Source organism: Callospermophilus lateralis, chromosome 9 (genome assembly GCF_048772815.1).
Source record: "Callospermophilus lateralis isolate mCalLat2 chromosome 9, mCalLat2.hap1, whole genome shotgun sequence".
Lineage (NCBI taxonomy): Eukaryota > Metazoa > Chordata > Mammalia > Rodentia > Sciuridae > Callospermophilus > Callospermophilus lateralis.
In genome coordinates this window covers 25,985,336-26,010,340 of record NC_135313.1, presented here as the reverse complement: position 1 = coordinate 26,010,340, position 25,005 = coordinate 25,985,336, and the positions used below count along the sequence as shown (strand labels likewise).

At 37.3% G+C, this 25,005-nt stretch overlaps 1 protein-coding gene across 5 annotated transcripts in view; it reads left to right on the top strand.

The window, feature by feature from the left end:
- Unc80 (unc-80 subunit of NALCN channel complex) overlaps positions 1-25,005 on the top strand; it is a 184,429-nt gene that overhangs the window by 123,914 nt on the left and 35,510 nt on the right. For all 5 annotated transcript variants that reach the window (XM_076866004.2, XM_076866002.2, XM_076866001.2 and 2 more), the window contains 13 exons: positions 1,145-1,288; positions 3,453-3,553; positions 4,539-4,625; positions 7,600-7,783; positions 9,636-9,730; positions 11,263-11,352; positions 12,019-12,120; positions 13,872-14,052; positions 15,102-15,370; positions 16,805-16,939; positions 18,297-18,435; positions 19,112-19,208; positions 22,976-23,146. In XM_076866004.2, the coding sequence (XP_076722119.2) occupies positions 1,145-1,288; positions 3,453-3,553; positions 4,539-4,625; positions 7,600-7,783; positions 9,636-9,730; positions 11,263-11,352; positions 12,019-12,120; positions 13,872-14,052; positions 15,102-15,370; positions 16,805-16,939; positions 18,297-18,435; positions 19,112-19,208; positions 22,976-23,146 (1,795 nt within the window). The remainder of the gene's footprint in view (positions 1-1,144; positions 1,289-3,452; positions 3,554-4,538; positions 4,626-7,599; positions 7,784-9,635; positions 9,731-11,262; positions 11,353-12,018; positions 12,121-13,871; positions 14,053-15,101; positions 15,371-16,804; positions 16,940-18,296; positions 18,436-19,111; positions 19,209-22,975; positions 23,147-25,005) is intronic.

Sequence of the window (25,005 nt, the reverse complement as noted above, 5' to 3'; positions counted from 1 at the left end):
AGACAAGTGCTCTGCGTGGGGATTTTCCAAATAGTGGCTAAATAGTTCAAGTTGTGACATTTCTCTAGTGACAAGGTTTTTAGGAGCTCCAAACCTGCTATACCCGTAGAGGCTGTTAGGCTGCTGGTATTTACATCTGCCATGGATATGCAGCTACTAATTTCCAAGGCTACCAAGAAGCCAAAGAAAGGCAGAGTGAAGAGAGAAAGTTAAAAAAGCAGAAACACTAGCAATCATACCAAGATTCTGCTTTTTGATTTTTAACAAACACTCCTTAAATTGTTCTCAGATTTTGGTTAATTTTTAAAGTTCTGAGAACGTTTATTTTGACTATATTTTCCAGTGTTCTTATTGCTTTTATGGTAGATATGGGGAATCTTTATTATTATTCCTTAAGTGCCTACCCAGTGTATCTGTCCATATAATGTTTAAAGATTTTCACATATATCTAGGGTGAAACCAGGATTGAGAGCAACTAAGTAAGTCTCCTACCCTCCAGTCCTTCATAAGACCTCTAAAATCCCAAATAACTACATACACTGAAATATGAGAATCAAAGACTCCCTGTTCTTTAAGCACTCTAGAAAAATGACTTACTTTGTATTAATAATAAAATTAGTTTTTTTATTGAGCTGTAAAATGTCTTTCCTACATTCCTTGACTATTAAATCTAAACTCATTGTATTCCCATATGAAATAATTGTTCAAATTTATTATTAATCATATTTATCAGTGAACATAAGAACATGAATATGAGTGGGCTGTTATTCTCACCTGAAACGTGTATATGTTTTCTGCTACTCCATATTCATACTTACCACTTCCAGTTGCATCTGTGAAAAACGACTTAGTCTCCACTTAAAATGTGATCTTTGAGTTCATGTTATGAGCTGATCTACCCAGAATGTCCATGCTTCTTTCTCCATAAAACAAGAAAAAAAGACAGTATTTGTGAAGTGGGTTGGTTTTGTTATTTAACATGAGAGGAGACACTCTATGTAAATCCAACTTTTAAAAAATTATGATATTTCATCATTGCTGTGGATTATACCACTAAGTCGGTAAGACTTGAACTGAACTGAAATGCTGTTGTATTAGAATTACATCACTGGTGAAAGCACTCTGATTTTGTCTCCCCCTCCAGATGAGGAGCACACCACGGAACACACACCAAACCACCATGTGCCACAGCCCCCACAGGCCGTGTTCCCTGCATGCATCTGTGCAGCAGTGCTGCCCATTGTTCATCTCATGGAGGATGGTGAGGTGCGGGAGGATGGAGTAGCAGGTACAGTGTTGACCCGTCACACCTTCCGTCATGGGCTTAAGGGTTCGTCTGATGGAGAACAGTAGATTCCTCTTGAACATGTTACCCACTGAACACATACTGAATGGTTTTATGCATTTATTATAACTACAGATTTGTAGCTTAGAATGCCAACACTGTCACTTTTGCGGCAAGCATAGTGTTAGTCTGCCATGCTATAAACTTCCATATCTCATCAATTTATGACCTCCTCCTCCCATACTTGTATAACCAATAAATAGCATTTACAAAGAAGTAGTTAGGTCCAGGAAGGTTATCTATGACCAGAAAACAAAACAACACTTAACTTGGTCAAGTGGAAATGAAACAGTCACTGTGTCCATCTTAGAAATTGTAGCTGTTCATTTGATACCACAAAAAACATCTTTCCTAATTGCAAAATGAAATGAAAAACTAGGGGGAAAGATGAGTTATATTTGTGATAGATAAAAGGTTAATATTCTTAAATTTTTGAATTAAGAATAAAGTTAAAACTCAGTATCAATTTTAAAAACCCCTGTAGAAAAATGGGCAAAGGATATGAACAGTTTATTGGCCATTAACACCTGTAAACAACTGTTTAAAACAGTGAAAGCTTATATGTCAGTTACAAAGTAGGCAAAGATTTCCTTAAAATACCCCAGTTGGTGAAGAGGCAGGAAAAAGAGCATCCTCAAAACTTGGTGTTCAAGCATAAAATTTGGTGCAAACATTCTAGAATGGGGTTTCATTATGTGGATCAAAAACTTAAAAGTGTAAAAAATTGGTTTCTAGCAATTTCATAAAGCAAAAATGGAGACTATATAAAAGTTTATAAAGGACACTGAATATTATATAAAAAAAAGTCTGGAAAGAATTTAAATGTGCTATACCACAGGCAATTAAATTAATCTTTTTATGCCAATTGAGAGTAATCTGTACACATAAGAAATCATATTCTAGAATATTAACATAAAAACTGTTCTTCATATTGCTAAATTTAAAAATTGAGTATGAAACAATGTTTCCTATATAATGTTTCAACATATTTGTTAATTATGTATTTCCTATATATAAAAGGACATCCTTCAGACTGTTCATAGCTATTATTATGATTGGTGGTCTTCCCATTCTTATTTTTCCCTTTGTGGTATTCTGTGTTTTCCAGGTTTTAAGCATCAAACTGCCTTATTAGAATAATGAGGATAAAAAGTATTGTAAAGATATTTTTGCAACCAATTTCAAACCTAACAAAAATCCACACCTTTCAAAATTATTTATAGGGATACATGAATGCTAAAGCTTAGTATTATGTATTTCTTATTCATTGATTTATAAGGCTCTGAATTTCAGTTGGATGGTTAATTTCTGAAGCAAAAATTGGTATTGTGTGTTGAAAATATAGACTGAAGGTTAAAGTTATGCTAAATTCTATAAATTTATCCTTATGTATATTATTATACATCAATTTATCCATAATATACATAAGGATAAATTTATGCTAATTCTAGAAAACTAGTGGAATTGGGAATGCTGTTTAGACTGATCCCTTTGCCCACTGGCTTTCTTAGTCTGGTTGCTTGCAGGTAATCTTAGTCTGACTACCTTTTCCAAAGTAGGAGAACATCATTTCTCATGAGGACTGATTATTTTTAAGAGTCTCTCATCAGTAACGGGAACCCAATTAGTACTGGCTTAACTACTTTAACTTACCAAAAGAGATATTATTTAAAGCATCCATGTAGACTTTAAAAGACCATCTGTAATTCATGTACACTTTAACCAAATATATTTTCCAACACTAAATAATTACTTTAGGAATTTATGTCATAAGCAATGAAATATGACTTTAATATAAAGACTTACCACTGCTCATATTATTGTGGTTTCCACAACACAGACATCACAAAGTTATTCTTTGCAATGCTAATACTTAAAGACCATCTTACTCTTTTTTCTTAACTTTTCTTTACATGTGAAAATGTTCAGTGAGAACAAGAAAAAGAACGAATATTCACCTTTCAAAAGAAAAAGAGTTTAGAGAATCTTTCTAAGGCAAAATGGAGAAACTAATTTAAGCTTGGTTAATTGTTTGAATAGTGTGTAATAGTGTGTAGATTTATCTCCATTTAAGACAAATGTTCAATTTTTTTTTCCTCTTCTAAAGTGAGTGCTGTGGCCCAACAAGTCTTATGGAATTGTCTAATTGAAGATCCATCAACTGTTCTTCGACATTTTCTGGAAAAACTGACAATCAGCAATAGACAAGTAAATTCCTCTTCCTTTCCAGTGTAGTTATGAATGTGAATACTGTAAAAAGCAAGTTAAAGACTCTGTATAGTGCTGTGCATACATAGCCAAAGAGTACTTTTTAAAATAATGATGATGAGCAATATTAAATTTTGCTGTTTTCTTTCAAATTTGTTACTTGACATCTGCGTGTTTAAGTATGTTACTAGTGATAACCCTAAATCTGAAAGACTCTCAATATTTTGAATGAAGACTAAATTTAGTATAATGTTGTTAATATTGGATACATTTGTTGAATTCTGAGTCTGTGGTACAGGTGGGGTTATTAAAATAGGTGAACACTCTTCTTTAGTCAAAAAGCTAATTTGCCAGACCACCCTATAAGAAAATTATGTAAAAACAGTTTGCTGAGCAATGAAAAAAATATACTGATAATTAAGAATTATTTGTTTCTACATTATGACCATATTCATTTGAATATTAGGTTTAGTTTCTGAAAATAAGTTAGTTATGGCCCAGTTATCCTCTCTTGGCCTCACTTTTCTTGTTAACTCAAAACTTAGGAAACAGAATTATGAGGTTCAAAAGTTTAGTAAACTTGGTTTGTTTAATGGTTTCTCAACATAGGTCTTTCTTACATTCCCACCACACCTTGGAGGGCATGCCATGGCAGATAGTTAACTAAATATACAGCTCTAAAGGTTTGCCCATGACCTGTAGATACAGTGTAAAGTTTTATTAAAAAAAAAAAACACAGATGTCCTTGATATTTATGTCAGCTCCTAGAAGAAAGGTGTTAGATAAATACTAAGATTAGATAAATACTGAGTATCACATGTATTATAAGTATACATGTGCATCACATAAACTATATTAAAATGTTGAGCATTTAAATTAAAGTCTGAGCAAAAAGTTAAAAATCTCCCCCAATTTTCAACAAATTAATTTTGTTTCCTACAGCATGGCACCTGAACAAGACATTAAAATTCTGCTCTCTTTTCAGGATGAATTAATGTACATGCTGCGCAAACTTCTCTTAAACATTGGAGACTTTCCTGCTCAGACATCTCATATCCTATTCAACTACTTGGTGAGTGTCAGTAGTCAATAGATTATGTTGATTTCCAAGTAAGAAGCAGGAACATGAGATAAAAGTCTCAGGGTTTTTAAAACATAATTTTTCGTTAATTGAGAGACAGGTGAGTCTTAGTAAGTGGAGTCCACCACTCTTAGTAGAGGAAGACCCTGCCTGCCACAGTTTTGACACATGGTGGATACTCTACAAACATGTTTTCCCACTCTTTCTTTAGCATTGTGCGACTTCCTTATTTTGGTTCATGTCATTTTTAGGCATTCATTCCCTTTTCCTGTATTACCATTTAAAGTGTATGCCTGTGCGCGCGCGCGCGCACACACACACACACACACACAGGAGCAAGTATTTCCCTAGGTAGAAAATATTTGTAAGTGGATTTTTCCATGACAGCTGTCTATGCTTAAACCTCATCTGAAAACTCCTTCCTGACACTTCAGGTCTTACCAGTTTCTTCACATGAATATGCATTTTGGGGACTGGGACATGATGACTATTCTTTGAAACTACACCTTAATTCAGGCAGACAGAAAGCCAAATTAACGTCTCTGTTGGGAGAACTCCTTTCCTTCTTCCTCACTATCGTCAGGGAAGTACTTGTCCATATGTATATGCATATGCATCCATAGCAGGGTGACAAATTTAACTCACACTACAACTCCCATGGACAGAGAATATTGTAATTCCTTTCTCTTGTCTGTGACTAATTTGGTCTTCCGGAGTGCCCACTTGCCTGTTGGCAAGGGGAACAAAATATAAATAAGTGTCCAATCTCGTTATAAGTTCAGACTGATACAAAAATATGAACTGCACTTTTGGATAGTGTTCAGTCTTTCTTGGATAAAATGCTTATTCTCTAGGAAGCCTCCTTCTTCCCACTGCTTTTGTTTGTAAGAACCATGTGGAGTGGGGGAGGAAAAAAGACCTTTCTTCACGGTCTATCCCTGTGTTTCCTCTGGCTGCTACACTTGTGAGATAATGTTCTTTGTCTGACTGGTGGCTAGATGCCAGGTTGGCAAAAACGGAAGCTCTTGACTCTGGAAACATGAGGCCTGTCTGCTCCCAGTGGTATTTGCTGGAAGTCTCAATCTCACCTCAACTCTGGCTGGTGCTGTAAATGCCCATGAGTCTGGCTCAAGCATAGGAAGTCCACCAGCTGGAGTGTCCTGTTCAGCTACTGCAGCCATTTGGAAAACTCTCCAGTCACGGGTCCACTGTTTTAGGGTCCTGGCTATGTCACACCAAAAAGCAAAGATAGATTAGCAAAGACAAATGTCATGGCCTCCCTCAGTGTAAGTATGTGCCCTGCCAAGTTTACATTGTGTCGAGGTTGGTATGGAAGGGAAACCCAGAGACTGGAGGCAAGAGCCCTTTCGATGTTACCTTCACTTGCCCACATGCCTTCCCAGGTCACCAGACAGGGGAAATGCTTGCCTAGACCATTGCTCTCCTCCATCTTTTAATTCTGCAGCGAGTAGATGAGCATTTAATTTTTCTTCTACTACATTCTCCTTCTGTCTATTTCAAGTGAGCCTTAGAGGTGAACATAAGTCCTCCCAGGTAACAGATAAGCTAATAGAGAAAAGGACTGGCCATACTTGGACCTTGCTTTAAAATCTTAAAAATCTTATTTTGCATGAATATACCTTCCAATCTCTGCATTTCTGTCCAGACTCTACTCTTTCCCCAAATCCCAGGCAGATGACTGCTTTGGGTGGACAAGGAGAAGGGGCTTGTATTCAGAAAGAAAAAACAGTAAAGGGAAGAGTCAAATTTTAAAATAACCCTTATGAGATATTCCTTTTTTCTAATTGCTGTCAGAGTTGTAGATGGTAGGGATGTTGGCAACACTGACTCATCACTTCCAGACTCTTAAATCCACTGTTTGACTTGACCTGGCAACTTTAATGTGGGGCAAGAGTAACTGTGGGAATGTGAAGACTTTTGCATGAGTGTGGTACCTTGGTAGTTCTAAGGGAATACATCTCAAAATCCTTAATAAGCATGAACCAGTTCTTAAGCTTGTCTGTCATCTCAGTCACCAATCTACTACTGTACACAAAGAAGGCCCATGGCCCCATCTCAGATATCTGGCACCTGAATGCTCTGATAGCATGTAAGATAGAATCGGAAATGTACATCAGTTTTAAGGAAGACACACTTTAAGCCCATCCCGTTTCCATCTTTTATAGATTTCGGCTAGAGGTGATATTTGACACTCATTAAAGCTTTAGCATTCAGAACCATCAAAGCAGATGAGTTTAGTGACCCTCATTATTTCAATATAATGGAAAAGTTTCCCAGGACTGCCGAATTTTTCAAGAAACAATGGCTAAACCCACAGGGGAAATTCGTACATTATTCTTTTCTGATTTCGTTGTGTACTATTGAAAGGTAGTCAAGAGTTATTACATCAAATATTCCAATTATAGTAAGTCCTCATCTTATTTTATAGAATGTTAAACATTCTACTTCCTACTAAAAAGTAGATTTAGAAGACATTTTAAACGTCAACTTTAAAATATGAAAAACGGCACATTTTTTCAACATGTTAGAGGGCACACAAACAAAACTTTTGAATTTGCTGATTTGGAAAAGCAGGGCATTCTTAGGTTCAGACTGTTAGACTATTTGCTGCAGCTGGTGTGTGGGTAAACATCACATACAGATTAATTTTGGATGGCTTCTGTACCCGAGAATACTAGGAGATATGGTGTCTGTAAGAATGATTTTTATGCCTTCTTCTTAAAAATTGGTCATTTTAATGATACATAATAATATATGGAAGCCTGTTTGTCAATTTTCCAATTCCACCCTCTCCTGATTAGTGCCATTGAAAGTGTTAGAGAAGCATTTGAACAAAGAATGTGAAGTCACAGGAGAAGATTCAAATTTTAAAAAGAAAAGAAAAGGAACTGAGAATGTGAGCTCAGGACCACTGTGGCTTTGTGAACGCTTGTTCTAATTTCAGGTGGGATTGATCATGTACTTCGTGCGAACCCCTTGTGAATGGGGGATGGATGCCATTTCAGCCACTCTGACTTTCCTGTGGGAGGTGGTTGGGTACGTGGAGGGCCTTTTCTTCAAGGACCTCAAGCAGACAATGAAGAAGGAGCAGTGTGAAGTAAAGCTCCTGGTGACTGCTTCCATGCCAGGTAAAAAAAAAAAAAAAAATTATGAATAGCCCTTTGAAAGACCATGGATGCTCTTTCATTCATGAGAAAATTTTCAGAGTTCTAACCCCCAGAATGGAGTTCATCAAAGAATTTTTGTTTAATCCAATCAGAGAAAAAACAATAGACCCTTTAAAAAGTGAGCAGTTGCCAGATGAAAAGGGACACATCAGAACTGAGATCCTCGTGAATCAGTCCTTGAAGGACTGCCAAGGTTAAAGATGTATGGAAGTCTCTCGCAGAGGAAAGCTGAACTGAAAGCCTTTTTGAGTGAATTTTTGGCACTGCAAGGAGAATGATATTGTCTGCATGGCAGGGACCCCAGTCCTTTGTAAACTCAATGAGAGATGGCTTTATGAAAGATTGGAAAAGGGAAAAGCAGGAAGAGGGAGAATTACAAAAGAACATCAAGTGTGATATGAACTCTAGATACAGTTCCTTTTCACTTCACACAGCTTGTTTGTCCTTAAGATAAAGATTTTACCAAGCCTTTATCCTTGTTCAGTGACGATAAAAATAAAAGAATTGGTCATTTTAATAGAAATAAAGAGAAAGACAAAGTCATTCAGAGATGAGAACATAGGTTCTGGCAGCAGAGAAGCCTGTGTTAAGTCAGCACTGCCGTTTATCAGTCATGCAATTAGTATCAGCTGTGAAAAGAACATCATTTGTGTAAGGCTTTCTTTCCCTGTGTGCAGAATAGGAATATAATTCATACTTCACAATCACAAGAACTCAATGAGTTTAAGTATATAAAATACTTGCTGCCATACCTGACCCATGGGAAGCATTCAATAAACAGTTGAATATTTGTGTGTTCTGTAGAGTATCCAAAAATGTGATCGGGTTTTTGTTATAGTAAACAAATTCATTTTGTCACTCATGTACTTTAGAACAACTTGTTAAAAATCAAGGTATATTATAATATTCACAAAGTTGTATAATTAATGAATGAAGTAAAATAAACATTTTTTTCATGTGTGTGTAGGGGGGGGGGCGTGCTGGGGATTGAACCCAGGGCCTTGTGCATGTGAGGCAAGCACTCTGCCAACTGAGCTCTATTCCTAACCCAAAATAACATGTTTTAACCAGCTAAAGTAGAGTACAGAAAATGTGCATTTAAACTACATTTCAGGAACTTGTTTTGGTTTTGCTAATATCTTTGTTTGTATTTTTTCAACTGTCATTGCCAGGTAATCTCATTTAAAATACAGGAGTGTATTACTTGTTGCAGTGCTTAAGGTTTGAATTTTGACTCTCCCACTAAATAAATATATGTCTTTGGATATGTTATTAAATTTCTCTCTAGCCAGGCATGGTGGTGGATGCCTGTAATCCTAGCTGCTTTGGAGGCTGAGACAGGAGGATTATGAGTTCAAAGCCAACCTCAGCCATTTAGTGAGGCCCTAAGCAACTCAGTGAGACCCTTTCTCTAAATAAAATATTTAAAAGGGTGGGAAATGAGGCTCAGAAGTTAAGTGCCCCTGGGTTCAATCCCTGGTAACAATAACAAAAAAAAAATTTTCTCAGTTTCTCTCGTATTTCTATTTGTAAGATGAAGATCATGTCATGAGTTTGCTGGGGGATTTAAATACAATTATGTGGGCAAAAGTATTGGGAACTCCATAAATGGTAGCTATCATTGTTTAAGAAGTGAACACATTTAAAATACACATTCAGATATTAATAAAGGAGTACAATTAGTACAATACTCATATTAAGCACTCACTAACTATAAATTAAGAATCAACTTGATAATATTTTAAGGCTTTCTGCTTTAAATACAAACTTTCCTGTAGTGGGGTCCATTTATTGTGATTTTTATTGTCTGTAGGTACCAAAACGTTGGTAGTTCATGGACAAAATGAGTGTGACATTCCAACTCAGTTACCAGTCCATGAAGACACTCAGTTTGAAGCCCTGTTGAAGGTAGGAATGACCTTTGACAAAACGATTTTTATGCACAATGTCTATGGTCACATCTGTGAACACCCATTTAGAAAGAAATGGCATTTTTCTATCTCCAAAGGAATGTGCGATATTCTTTATTCTTTGAGAATCTGCTCCATTATTAAGTACTTATGTCATTTTCCCCAGTTTTCACTGACATTTTTAGCTTTGCATTGAAGTAGGCCAAGTCAGGAGAGTTTCTGTCTTGGTTGTAGCAGCAGCATGAACTCTGATGTTGCTCCTCACTTCTCTGGAACTCTGTGAATTCCACCTTAGGAGCTTCCTAGCATCACTTGTGGTCATTCTGAAGGTGACCTGGTTTTGCCCACTAATGGCACTGGGGTAACCTTTAGCTGTTGGCTAATGATCAGGCCAGAGATCCCTTTTGTGGCACCCAGTTGAATCTATATACAGTCTTGACTTATCACCTGTAGAAATTATTGGTGAAACAAGCCGAGTGTGGTGGCACACACCTGTAAGCCAAGCGACAGGGGAGACTGAGGCAGGAGGATTGCAAGTTCAAAGCCAGCCTCAGCAAAAGCCAGGCACTAAGCAACTCAGTAAGACCCTGTATCTAAATAAAATATATACCTTAGAATAAATCAGGTGGATCAAGAAAGTATTTTCTAGTGTTTATGGCAGTGATTCTTCTAAAAAGAAATATAATCAATAGCTACGCTTGCCTGCAAAGTTCTTAAGATAAAGTAGTAAGTAAACTAGTACAGTAATTCCCTGTTTGAAGTTCAAACTTTCAGTAATCTAATTTTCTGGAACACACTCTGGATCCAGATGTAAGTAGAAAAGCCTCCTAAAAACTCATCTTTGCCAGACTTGTATATTTTATTTCAGTGGAAGGGGTCATTCCTTCTCCTTCAGGCTTTACCTAGCCATCTCCAGAGATTTTCTAAGGTCTAGTGAAGCAAAATTCAATAATCATTCCATTTGTATGCACATGTTGAATGGTAATGAATCAAACTGCAAGTTCAAACCTTGCTCCACCATGGCCAGCATGACCCAAATCAAATAATAGGGCCTGTATAGCCACAGTTTCTTTTTCAACAATACTAGGATTCTAGTTCAGGTTATATGAGTTATCTACATGGAAAGCATTGTATACGGTATGTAATAAGTGTTCCATGTATTATACTTTGTATTTTCCTTAATAGTCTTACTAAACATGTTTTTTCCTTGATATTGAGACCAGTAGGTGCCACTGTGTCCCCACAGTTCATCACTTAGTCTGAATTATAACGGGACATCTCTGAGCACTGTGAGAACAGACAGTTCATATTACGTGATTAGTCTTTATTGCATCATTTTTGTATAACCATGAATATATATCCATATCCATATATATATATATATATATAATATATATAATATATGAAAAATATTTTAAAATCCTTGCAAGAAGCTATTTGTTCTTCCAATACTTGTGTCTTCCACCTTATTAACTAGCAAACAATATGTTCCTGGTCAACATATATTAAAATTTGTTGCTATTGTTCTAGGAGTGTCTGGAGTTTTTCAACATCCCTGAATCCCAGTCCACACATTATTTTCTGATGGATAAGCGATGGAATCTCATCCACTACAATAAGGTGAGACTGCAGTAATGACGCACATGTTTTGTGCCAAAGGTTCAAAGCACCTTTCCTAGGCACAGCCAGCAGTGAGGTAGACCTTGTTGTTTAGAGGGGCAGAGCATGGCCTCTGGTGTCTACGTGACTTTGAAAGGGTTGCTTTACCTTTCTGCCCTTCAGTGTCCTTTGTAAAGTGAAGGTGATGATAGTACCTGCCTCAGGGCAGTTGTAATCATTGATGGAGGTAGACCAGGAGAGCATGTGGTTATTCATCATAATTATGTCAAAGTGAAAAATTAAATTGCCCATATAAAAACTGTGTGTGTCTAATGGGATTTTTAAGGCCATTCTGGTTCTCTTTCTATGTTAAACATGGCCATGGTGACCTGATCTAATGAGCCATAGGGCCCTCATGGTGACCCCTGGTTTCACCTTCAAGTAAACTTCTCCTTTCAGAGTGTTGTCTAGTATGTTGCCTCCTAGCTTTGCCCCTGTGCCTGGAAAGGGCACTCCACCTGGATGGGTTGAAGCTTTCCTAAGCAGGAGTTTGAAAGCATAAAATTATGAAGAATCAAAACTGTTAGAAAACAAATGAACTTTTTTGTCTGACCTTTGGGTAAAAAGGAAATGAGTAAAATTTAACCATTTGAATTTTCTTTCTCTCTCTTTGTGTAATCCACACAGACCTATGTTCGAGATATTTATCCCTTCCGGAGGTCAGTATCTCCACAGCTGAACCTCGTACACATGCGTCCAGAGAAGGGACAGGAGCTCATTCAGAAACAGGTGTCTGACCACTCAGTTCTATCCTATGTCGTGGTGTCATTGGAACCGATCATCTGTAATTGTGTTGCCCACCCAGAGCTTCTGTGATTCCATTGTGATCCTCTCTGGAAAAAAAATGGATGAGTGACCTTGTTCAATAGATTGTCCCCCAAAATAGTGTTACGTTTTATAGATTGGATGGTGAATAGGCATTAAGAAAAAATCACGTAAAGTAATGCCATAATGAATTATTGAGTATAAGCTATGGAAATCCTAATTTATTGACCCATTGATTTATAAGTGTGATATTCATTTCACATTTTTGTGAAACAAGATTAGAAGTACATATACTATAGCCTCTAGATCAGTATCAGAAGTTTCCACCAGCTAGAAAAAAAGTAAAAGGGGTCAATATTGTTATCCTGAAAAAAAGCATTGAACTAAGGACTAGAGATTGTTTTCCATTCAGCTCTGCTACTGACCAAGGATCTGACCTTACTATTATTTCTTAAAACAGGAAGAGACAAAATCAAGTAGTTATCTTTAGGTTTAAGATTGAAGATCAGAATAATATTTACATATGTAGCCTCAAATCAGACTTTGACCTTAAGGAAACTCTCCATTCTTCATGCAAAATGTGGCTTTAGTACACAATTCTAAAGTAAATACAATTTTAATATTGTCTATGTATTACCTTTTTTTTTAAAATGAAATATCTAACCAAGAATTTCAGGATATTTGATTATTTCAATTTTGTTTTCTGCCATGTCAAGAACTAAATGAGAATGGAATAGATTTAGATAACTTAAGTCATTTTAAGCAAAATAGCTACTGTTAACTACCTAAATTACTTTTGAAAGAAAGAAAATACTAAATGTGTTGCAAGGTGTGAGGTGTTGGGCAAAAATGAAAAATCTTAAGAACAACTTCTAAAACAATTTTACCAAAATGATCCTAGACTCTAATTTGACAGAGGATAATCAACAATAAATAAAAGCATAATCAATAATGGTGCTTTGCTTGCATGTATTTACCATGTTTAAGAAAATCTTTCAAAAATGTATTTCAAAAGAGTGCCATGAAATGAGACCCTGTTTGTATACTCTAAGTTGGAATCTTAAGGCTTTTAAATTCCCCAGAGAGATGACAATATGGATTCCTAGGTTTCTAGCTCAGAAGTCCCTCAACAGCCGCTTATTATTTATAAGCATCTGGTTGCTCACTTGATCATCAAGAGAAATGGAAGTAAGGGAAGGGACCCAGAGTCCCATGTGCTTGTGCATGCCACCTAGGCTCAGGGCCAAAGGGCATCAATTAGGGACCATGAGCCTTTTTCTCAAGATAGGTTTTTCCTGGTTCCATTTCAATCTTTGTTTAAGAGACAAACCCAGAACTGCCAGTAAACAGTTTCAGGCACTGATGGAAATCGTAGAAGCAATTGAAACTGACCCAGTAAAAGAAGATCATCCACATTATGACCCCCCAGACAAAGAGACTTTTGGGAATAATGAACTCTCTTGACAATGCTGCCTTCTGCTCCTCCAGACTGCAAACGCCACAAGAACATCTTCCTCCTTCAGAGCAGATGGAAGCAGAGACTGAGAGTCAATTAAGTATTGTTTGCTTTCTGTGTGATCAGAAAAAAAGCCTTTCTCCCTTATTCTGCTTTTCCCTTTTTCATTTTGTCAACCCGATTTGTCACTGAGAATTTTGCTCCAGTTTCTGTACTCTGCAACTTGGAAGTTCCTAACCCTGCTTTTGTTTTCTGCTAGGTGTTCACCAGGAAGCTGGAGGAGGTGGGGCGGGTGTTGTTTCTCATCTCCCTCACGCAGAAGATCCCCACAGCCCACAAACAGTCCCACGTCTCCATGCTTCAGGAAGACCTACTCCGCCTGCCCTCATTCCCTCGGAGTGCTATAGATGCCGAATTCTCACTCTTTAGTGATCCTCAAGGTATCAGACAGGACAAAGCCTCTCCTCTCCAGGGCTTTCCTCACACACTTGTTTTGTCCCCACTTGAAGAGCAGCTTTATGAGCAGACAGTTAGGGGAACCCGTGGTTCTCAGACCTGAGTGTGCATCAGAATCACCAGGATGACTTGTTAAAACTCACATTGCTGAGCCCCACCCTCCACCTACGAATGAGTTCTAGGCTGGGGTCCAAACTTGCCCCACTAGGCATGCTGGTGCTGCCATTCCAAGCACCAAACTTGGAGAGTAGTACTCAAAGTGAATGGTGAGGGAGCAAGGTAAGGATGGTGGTAGGGAGGGGAGTCCCTACGGAAAACATAGGTATGTATATGAACTTCAGAAGAAGACAAAACTAACCTGGGGTGACAGAAGTCAGAACGGTGGTTGCCTCTGGGTTAAGAAATGAACTTTCTGGAAAGGGCACAAGGGAACTTTTGGAGATGATGAAAATTGTCTGTATATTGATTGGGTATTGGTTACAAGTGCATATTTGAAACTCATCGAACTCTACATTTAAGATGTGTGCATTTTAATCAAATCAAATCCAAAGTGAGAGACAGAGAAACAAAAAGAGATACAGTTTGGAACCCAACTCTGTTACTGTTATTAATTTGGTACTATTTACTTGAATTAGCATCCCTGTGCGTCACTGTCCTCCTGCAGAAGGGACAGAGCAATAGTGGAAAGAGCTCCAGCCTGAGGAGTGGTTCGGAGGCCAAGCACTAATCCCAGCCCTGGCTTTTTCTAGCTAGAATAGCTTACACTTTCTCAAAGCTTCAGTTTATTGAGCAGCAGAATGCTGCCCTGGCTTGACCATAGAGTTCATTCCAAGTGGTGCTGATAAAAGTCTTTTGAGAGCTAGGAAGCCTCATCCTAATGCCAGCAACTGTGTGCTGGAAAAGCCTTTTAGCAGGAGATCTCACCCCAGAGGAACAAATGGGAAACAGCAGCACCCTGGCGTTTGATCCCCTGCTTTTGCTGATGGGATTGGTGTGGTACTAATTCCCTCTCTGCTGTTTCATGTTCTCACAGCTGGGAAGGAACTGTTTGGCCTTGACACACTTCAGAAAAGCTTGTGGATCCAGCTCCTGGAAGAGATGTTCCTGGGCATGCCAAGCGAATTCCCCTGGGGAGATGAAATTATGCTTTTCCTCAACGTTTTCAACGGCGCTCTGATCCTTCACCCAGAAGACAGTGCCCTGCTCAGGCAGTACGCTGCCACCGTCATCAACACCGCCGTGCACTTCAATCACCTCTTCTCTCTCAGTGGCTACCAGTGGATTCTCCCCACCATGCTGCAGGTGCCCGGAATCCCCTCTCCTAATCAGAAAAGTAACCCACAGACTACCCATATCTAGCAGTTCCAGATCTATACAGAAACTTTTTAATGATGGGATTGTCTTCTTTCATTACAGTAAAAGGCACCAAATGAAATCCCCCCCAAATAAATTTCTGAGTGTTCACAATATCCCATTTTGTCCTGAGATCCCCAGGGTTAGTAGGTGCCTTCTCATTTCTTCTTGCCCAGTGGTTCTCAAAGTGTGGTTTCTGAATCAGCAGTATCAACATCATCTGGGAACTTGCTAGAAATGCACTTTCTTGAGCCCATCTCAGGGCTACTGAATTAGAAACTTTGGGGGTCAGAGTCCAGTAATGGGTGGGTGTTTTAACAAGGCCCCAGGTGGTTCTTATGCCCTAGACAGAAAATTGCTTTTGAGTCAAATATATGGCAAGGGTTCAGTTGTTGTTTCTCCCAAGAGATCCTCTGACCTCTATCTGCCCAGAAATTTCTATTACTGCTAAATTTGGTTTGATGGTATTAGAGGAGGTGAATGTAGCAGGAACAATGTCTGTTTACTAGCATTTGATATATATCTGGCTATATTTAGGAGCACTTAATAAAATTCAGGGAGGACCTGGGGTTGATGGTCGCCTTTTAGGGAAGTTTCAATAAGTTATAAAAATAATACATGCTTGTGCAAGGAAGAATTTGCTCAACCTTTGGGGGCAAGAAATTTACCTTTATCACAGGACTGTCTGCCTTTTCTTTAAATAGTGGCAATTTTCTCTATTTTGATCACTATTTTACTGATTACCAAAAGCAATTATGTTCAGAAATTAAAAAGTTTAAACAGAAAATAGAGATCACCTACAGTCCTCCTTCCCAGAGACATGTTGTTTACACTTGTTGAAAATCGGGCACTCTCTCCTACACATATTTGTACACTTGCACGCACAAACACACTCTTTTTAAAAACGGAAGTTGTATTATATATTCAAGTTTGTAACCTATTTTTTTTTCATTCAACAAAATACCATGGACTTTTTTTCATGTAGCTTCATTTAGCTTAATAACATCAGTCACATTGTACAATAAATCACTTAACCAATCAGCATTTATGAATGACTTTTTTCAAGTTTTCCACTGTTACAAACAATCTTGTAGTAAACATTCTTTGACAGACATCTTCGTACATTTGCCCAATTCTTTCCTTGAGAAAAATTTCTAGTCATAAACTTCCAGGGGATAATTATATTTAGATTTTTAGGAGATATATATATATATATATATATATAATAAAATTTCAGGCAGTATTATGCCATTTTACACACCTTTCACCAGCTTATGAAATTAGTCATTTTTCTGTTTCCCATAACTATGCAAAATTTTAAATTCAAACATGACTTTGATGCTTTTAGAAGACACTTTGTAACTCTGTGACATTTTCCCACAGGTATACTCTGACTATGAAAGCAATCCCCAGTTACGTCAAGCCATCGAATTTGCCTGCCACCAGTTCTACATTCTACACCGAAAGCCCTTTGTGCTCCAGCTGTTTGCTAGTGTGGCCCCTCTCTTGGAGTTTCCTGTGAGTAAGCTCTATGAGAATAAATGAAGACCAAGCACTTGACAAAAGCAAAGGTTATCTCTTCAGAGCTTGCAGAGGCAAGGGGGTCAGCCACCATCACTTGTGTGCTGCAGGGACCCCAGGGCAGGCAGAGCAGGGAAAGCTTTATAGTGGAAAGGAAGGGACCTTCAGTTTTGCCTGAGGGGAGAAGCTACAGGTAGGCCAACAAGAAGCGTTGTCTTTTTTTTTTTTTAAAGAGAGAGAGAGAGAGAGAATTTTATTATTTATATTTTAGTTATCGGCGGACACAACATCTTTGTTTGTATGTGGTGCTGAGGATCGAACTCAGGCCGCAAGCATGCCAGGCGAGTGTGCTACCGCTTGAGCCACATCCCCAGCCCCAAGAAGTGTTGTCTTATGTGATAGGCTGCTTGTTTAGCTTTCTCTCAAAGTAAAGACAAAAATTAGGGAAGCCACTAGTTTTAATCAAGTCCGAGTCATTTGAGAAAAACTGTTGCAGGACTTATTGTTTGGTTTCCAGTAGAGTTAGTGGTCTGACTTCCTATAAATCTGACTTAAATCAGACTAGCTTCCTGGGAAGGTTTTTTTTTTTTTTTTTTTTTTTTTTTTGGTTTGGTTTCTTGGGCAGTGTGCTGCAGGTTGTGAGTCAGCTCTATTTTCACACATGGTCTGGCCATGGTCAGTTTGTTTCATTAACATGTATCTCTCCCTCCCCCCACCATTAGAAGTTAAGCTCCATAAGAACAAGACCTTTGTCTGTTTTACATTTGCTCATTTGTTTTGAGTTATAGTTTGGTTTTATTTCTGTGTTTTGATTTTGTTTTGCTATAACCTCAGTGCACAGAATGCTTTCTGGCACATAGGGACTTAAGAAGGATTTTATTGTTTTAATGAATGGATCAAATTAATTTTAAATACATATGAAATGGCAAATATATCTATTTTGAAGATATATTATTAAACAAAACCTATGAATTTGGTTTAAAATAAGCCTCTGTTCCTCAAATGTATCTCAAGTATTCAAAACCAATTATGGAAATTTTCTTAGTTCTACCCTCTTAATACCCCAGATGACATTGGCAAGAACTTTCTAGAAGTTCATATATTGCTGTATTTTTACAAGTTTTCACAACCATCTCCTTTGTATTAGATTAGTATTTAATAGATTCCCTAAAATTCAGGTGTACCTCTCCAAAATCATGCTCCAGCATTATTGGATACAGAATTATCTAAGTTGAATTTCAGATAGATATTATAATTGTTATTGCTGATAGTGTTTATGAAGTTTGAACCCCTGGTCAACTACTTTAGTACTAAAGTGGGAGTCAGTGAACTAAAATTGTATGTCCTTATACAGGATGCTGCCAATAATGGGCCCAACAAAGGTGTGTCGGCTCAGTGCCTGTTTGACTTGCTACAGTCCCTGGAAGGCGAGACCACTGACATATTAGACATCCTAGAGCTGGTCAAAGCTGAGAAGCCTCTCAAGTCATTAGGTAATGCAAAATTTCCTTGGCCTTTTTTTTCTCATTTTAATTATTTATATGTGTATATGTATGTGTGTATGTGTGTGTGTATGTGTGTATGTGTGTATGTACATATACACACATATATAGAACTTAAATAATTAAAATAAATGGAACAGTGGTATACATTGAATGAGTAGAATTTTTTTTTTTATCTCCTGTTTTTCTTAAATTTCTTGTGGCTCCTAAAGAGCAACATGAAAATCACACTAAAATGATGTTCAATAGACTACTGATCTAAGACTGCAATTTTCAGAAGGTTGCATTCTCTTGAGTAATTCTAAGTAAATAATCCTCCAAATGGCCTTTTATTATACTACAACATGTAGAATTAGACATAATTCAAAGATAAAGCTTCATGTTTCTTACCTTTCAAATGCATTCAGTGACTTTTTAGTAGATGAGATGATTAAAACTACACTCCCCCCCAAAAAAACTTTATTTTTTCATTCACTTATTCAAAAGTAGAAAACAGAATTTCATTCCCTTTAGATGAAAAAATTAATAGTTTTCATAGCATAGAAATAAAATAGAACAAAGAAAAGGCTACAAAATAAAGCCGAAAAGACAAAGTTAAGAGGGGTCAACTTCATTGTCCATGGTGGAATCTGTTCTGACTGTGTGCACTGATTCCTTCTCTCCTTAGATTTCTGCTATGGAAATGAAGATCTGACCTTCTCTATCAGTGAAGCCATTAAGCTCTGTGTCACCGTGGTGGCGTATGCTCCTGAATCATTCAGAAGGTAAATGCAGCCCTTTATTCTGTGCCTCGTAATAACTAAGTATAGCAAAGGAAATAAGATTTATTGACTACAAAGCTTATATTTTGGTTTTTCAGTCTGTAACATCCTGGCAAGTAATGTTCTGAAAACTAAATTTAGGAAACTTGTCATAGCAAAGTTTCTGGAAAATATTATAAATCCTCATTAATTTGAAATCCCTTCATTTAGAATTAGTGCTGAGGCTAAGATGTTTAGTCTTGTTAGAAAATATTTTCCTTTCATGTAATACAAATTAGTAGCAAACAAAATTTCATAGCAGACTTTTAAACCATTTATGAAAACTCCTTTCAAGGAGCAATAAGAACACCTGTCACACAAAGGGCAAGAATATAAATCTCCTCTTCCATTTTGCCAAGTGCAAGAAGGCAGAGGATTCACATGAAAAGTGAGTCATCCCGCCAGGCATGACTGTAATCCCAGTGGCTCAGGAGACTGACACAGGAAGATCACAAGTTCAAGGCTAGCCTCAACAACTTAGCGAGGGTAAGCATCTTAGCAAGACTCTATCTCAAAATTTTAAAAAGTGCTGGGGATGTGGCTCAACGGTAAAGCAACCCCAGGTTTGATCCCTATTACTAAAAAAAAAAAAAAAAAAAAAAAAAAAAAAGTGAGTCATCCCAATAAAGTCCTACTGTGCGGACAGACTCTCCAAGGAGAAAGAAAGAGCCAAGTTGACTATGCTCAGAATATCTTTATCCATTGTCATCTTAGGCAAGCCTTTTCTTCTCCCCCCACAACAGAAGGGATAAAGGGCCAAGAGGGGCCAGAATGTGTATGAATTGACCTCTCTTTACTATCCCCTTCAATATTCCCAGCTTTTTATCATCTTTAACAATAAGAATTAAACTTCTGCCTATGGTCAGGGAAGAGTGTGGCTGTGGCCTTGGGACAGAAATATGCAGTTCCCCATGATGGGCCTACTCCCATGTTCCTACTACTTCTATTTTATCAGCTCTAGAGAAGGGTCCAGGGTGGATCAACATCCTGCATGAATTCCAAATCTGCTCTACATCTGAATGTAAAAATGTATTTCCTACTCCATTTGCTGTTGTAAGTGTGTCCAAGTACATTGTTAAGGGTATGCTTCAGAGGTTATGCACTGAGATTACATGACAACATGAAGACACTGCAATAATGAAATGCATAACATTTCTCTAATATTAAAATGCTAGTGACATAGAAAACTGACAAATTTGACTAAAAAGTTCTCTCATTACCAAATTCCCAGTGAGACCTGAAATTCTCTTTTAAGTTAAAATTCAAACACATTGAAATCAAAAGGTATTAAAGTTCGCAATCAAACTCCCTTATTGTGAGTTAATGACCAAAGCCCAATATTAGATTTTAAGATTGGTTAATAAATTTATCCTCCTAATTTCCCATTTGGCTCAGGTTGAACAAAGGCTCTGGGTCCCTGGTGAAATCAAGATTTCTTAACTAGCTATTCCCTGGGATATTCTTATAAATTTTCTGTATTTGTAACAGCAGATCCTTCTTGTGCTTAAGTTGTGCTTACACAAGTATATTTTATACAGGTGTAACATTCATGTCAAAGTTTTAAAAATCATAATTTTACAGTTGAATAAATGTTCATAAAGTTATTACATCTATGTAAATACAACTCAGATCAAAAAAATCAGATAGGGCTGAGTGAAGGGGCACATGCGTATAATCCCACCTTGGAAGGCTGAGACAGGAGGATCACAAGTTAGAGGCCAGCTTCAACAACTTTTGAGACAAGGTCCTGTCTCAAAAATAAAAAGGTCTGGGGATGTAGCTCATCTTTAATCCCTATTGTTAAAGTGCCCCTGAGTTCAGTTTTGTTTTTTGTTTTTTGTTTTAATGTATCAGAGACACCACTATCCCCATTTCCAGCATGGTAAATCTAAATCAGCTTTGCCTCTTTTTGAACTCCATTTAGGTGAAATATTATAGTAGGAACTTTCTAATATCTGACTTCTGTTATTCAATATTATTTCATCTATATAATTATATGTAACTACAGTTTATTTTTTCTCATTCACCTATAATATTCCATTGTGTGTCTTTGGCAAAATTCATTCATTTCTTCTCTTTGCCAACAGATTTTGTCTTGGATCTAGTTTGAAGCTATTACGAATAATGCTGCAGTGAACTTTTTTGGGGTATCTTTACACATACCTGTGTCCAGTGTACATTTCTGTAGGTGGAAATTCTTTGCTAGGTTATGGAGTATGTGTATGTTTAGCTTTAGTAGATTCTACCAGAAAGACTTCCAAAGTGGTCATGTCGATTTCACTCCATCATCAGTGTATAAGTGCTCTCTACAAACTGACAAATACCTGGAGAAAAGTGTTGCACAGTCTGGATGACTGAATAAGCTTCCTTTTCTCCAGCAACCCAGTACTTACAAAAGTACCGGCAATCTTAACTTCTGACTCCTTCAATAATTAAAAAAAAATTTTTTTGATCAGCTTTTCTAGTAAGGCAATCAATCTGCAACAAGGTGCTTCTTAACATAGAAAGCATAGCTGACTTCTCGTCTCCCTTTTTAAGTTGTCAAAGAGGTATGGCTCAGTCTCTTAGCTCTGAGTCCATATCCATCAGTTTGCTGAACATTTCCATTTCCTGTGTCAAGAGCACTTATTTTAGACACAGTTATACAATTAGAAATCAGTTCTCAATATTGATTAATATTATAGCAGAAACTCATTGATATATGTAGGAAGGAAAATGGACCAAAGTCTTGATTTGGGATTCTCTAGAATATCAACCATTCCCTATTGTATTCTAGAACCCACAGCTTATCAAATTTAAGCTCCACTGGGGGAATGTTTCAAAAAGATTTATGTTAATGTTGTGCATTTACAGTTTTAGAGGGAAAATCTGCCTTGCATAACAACTACTTACTTTCCACCTCCCCTCTGAGATGACATTTCTGACACCCCAGTTCTTCCCTGAGTGGACCCTATACAGGAGCAGTGTCCACTCACTCTACTAAGTAGGCATTATCAGACCACACCACAGGGGCAATTGCCAGACTCTCGTTATAAAATTACACAAAGCTTTAAGAAGCCAGCCTCCTAGGGATGGGGTTGTAGCCTAGTGGTAGAGCACTTGCCTAGCATGTGTGAGGCACTGGGTTCAATTCTCAGCACTGCACATGAATAAATAAATAAAAGAAAGGTCCATCAACTATTTAAATACACATATATATGTATATGTATATATGTATACACATACATATGTATATATGTATATACATATATATGTATGTATATGTATGTGTATATGTATATACTTATATATACATATACATATATACATCCATGTAGATATGCATATATATATGTATATAATGTACATATACATATATTTTTTAAAGGAAGCCAGCCTCCTAGAAAAAGGTTGTATACTGTCCCTAAAATTGTTTCAGCTGGAAAATCACTCTCAGCAAGTTCCTGAATAGAAGAATCATGGAGGATTCTGAGGCCTGTTTCTCAGAATGGACTGTGGAGCTCCACCAGTGATCATTATGCTATCTTTTCAAAAATTTGAATAAGTGGCTATTTCCCCCCAACCAGATCACATGCTTCCTTACAGCTTTAACTACTCACCATTTGGGTGGGATAAGAAGGAGGCTTAGAATTCTTCATCTCTCTAGAACCTTTTTCCATGCTCCTAAATATGACACAATCCCCAAAAGTAGATTGTTAAATGTGACTTGGTTTTCTTTCTGTTGTTTACAGTCTTCAGATGCTGATGGTCTTGGAAGCTTTAGTTCCATGTTACCTACAAAAGCTAAAGAGGCAGACATCACAGGTGGAGACAGTACCTGCTGCCCGAGAGGAGATTGCTGCCACAGCTGCTCTTGCAACATCCTTACAAGCACTTTTGTACAGTGTGGAAGTCCTTACCAGGTAATCCAATTGGAAGAAATATCCACAACCTTCAACCATATGTACCCATTGAAATTATGAAGAAGAAAATGTTGTGGGTAAAAATCTCTAGAACTCAGTGTTTGTTTACAGATACCTATCTTTTTTTTTTCTTTTTTACAGTTACTGACTCAGCTCTTTGTGGCTTATAACTTCACAGAGTCCTTGAGTCATTTGGATAAATACTGTTGTTCATGAACTTCCATATATCTGACTTCTAATCATGAGTCACACTGCTAATCTAGGCAGGCAGAATATAGCCCCAAAACCTAGGGTAGATGATCATCCTGACATGCTCACATGGACCTAAAATGAGTTAATGAAAGCAGTGAGCCAGAAACTGGGACAAGTTATCTTCTAATGACAAATAGTCCCCAATGCTTTGTGGGTAGTTTTATGAAAGTCCTGGGAAGAACATCCTAAAGAGATATACAGAACTTTACACTTTTTCTCTGTGCCCATCTACCAGCCTCTTCCTGCAACGGATGAGAGAAAAGTAGTCAATTTTCCCTAAATGCCACTTTAACTATTTCTCCTCATATTACATAATGTTGGTCCTTTCTTCCTTTCTATTCCCTTTATAAGGATAAGCCAACTAACTTATCCACAATTGACTTACCCAAAATTCCATGAAGAGTTATGGATGAAGTCCTGGCACCTCAAATGATATGAATTCTAGTACACTCGATATTCTTTTTGTAGAGTAGAAGATTAGTCTCATTAGTTGGTAGTGTGTACCACAAATTGACTTTTTTTTACAAAAAGAAAATGAGAATTCTCTTTCATTTCCATGCTCTCTTTATCTCATGAAAAAAGAATTTGACAGTTTATATAGGTATTATGTATGGTAAATATAATATAAGTGTATCCATTTTCTATTATTGTATAGTACATTACCATAGACTTAGAGGCTTAAAAACAGACTCATTTATTATCTTGCAGTTCTGCAGGTCAGAGATCCAGGCAGCATCAAATAGGTTCTCTGGTCAGGGTTTTGCAAAGTAGAAATTAAGGCATTGGTTAACTGAACCCTTATCTGAGGGCACTGGGTGGGAAATCAACTGCCAAACTCATTTGCAGTTTTGGCAGAATTCAGGTTTAAGCAGCTCTGGTCTGAGGTCCCACTTCCTTGCTGGCTGTCAGCCAGGTTCCTCACTCTGCGTTGAGAAGGCATTTGCATTTCTCTCACAGTGTCCCCTTCCATCTTCCAGACAGCAATAGTGCTTGAATCCTTCTCATGCTTTCAATCTCTGCCCACAACCAGAGAAAACCTCCACTTTTAAAGGGATGTGGTGTGATTAGATTCAGCCTACTCAAATAATCTCCCCTTTTGCCGTATAAGGTAACACGATTGCTGGAGTAACACTTGGCAGCAAGTGTTACTCGGGGCTATCTTTAATCCCACCTACACATGACATGAGAAGAGATGGAGTGTGATTATTTAAAGTTTAGTAGTCATACTTAGCATACAAAATATGAATAACATAGAAGCAAGCCTTACAGATTTTATAAAAGGAATTGCTTTGAAAAACTACATCATCCCTTCTGTGTCTCAGATACAAAAGTGGAAGCCCATTTTACCTAATATTTCAAGTAAACCCTGAAGATATAAAAATAAATGATTTATTACTAATCATGGGAAATACTGACTTAAAATAAATAGAGATTTATTCACTTTCCTGAATAGCCTTAGGTATAATTTTCACTAGGAGGATTATTTCATTCTTTGGTGATTTTTCAGAAAAGTAGAATGATTAGTTATGGTGTAGATGAGGGTGAAAAAAGATAAAAGGTACATAAAGAGGTATGTACACCCTTGCTTTTTACTCATTGACTGGCAC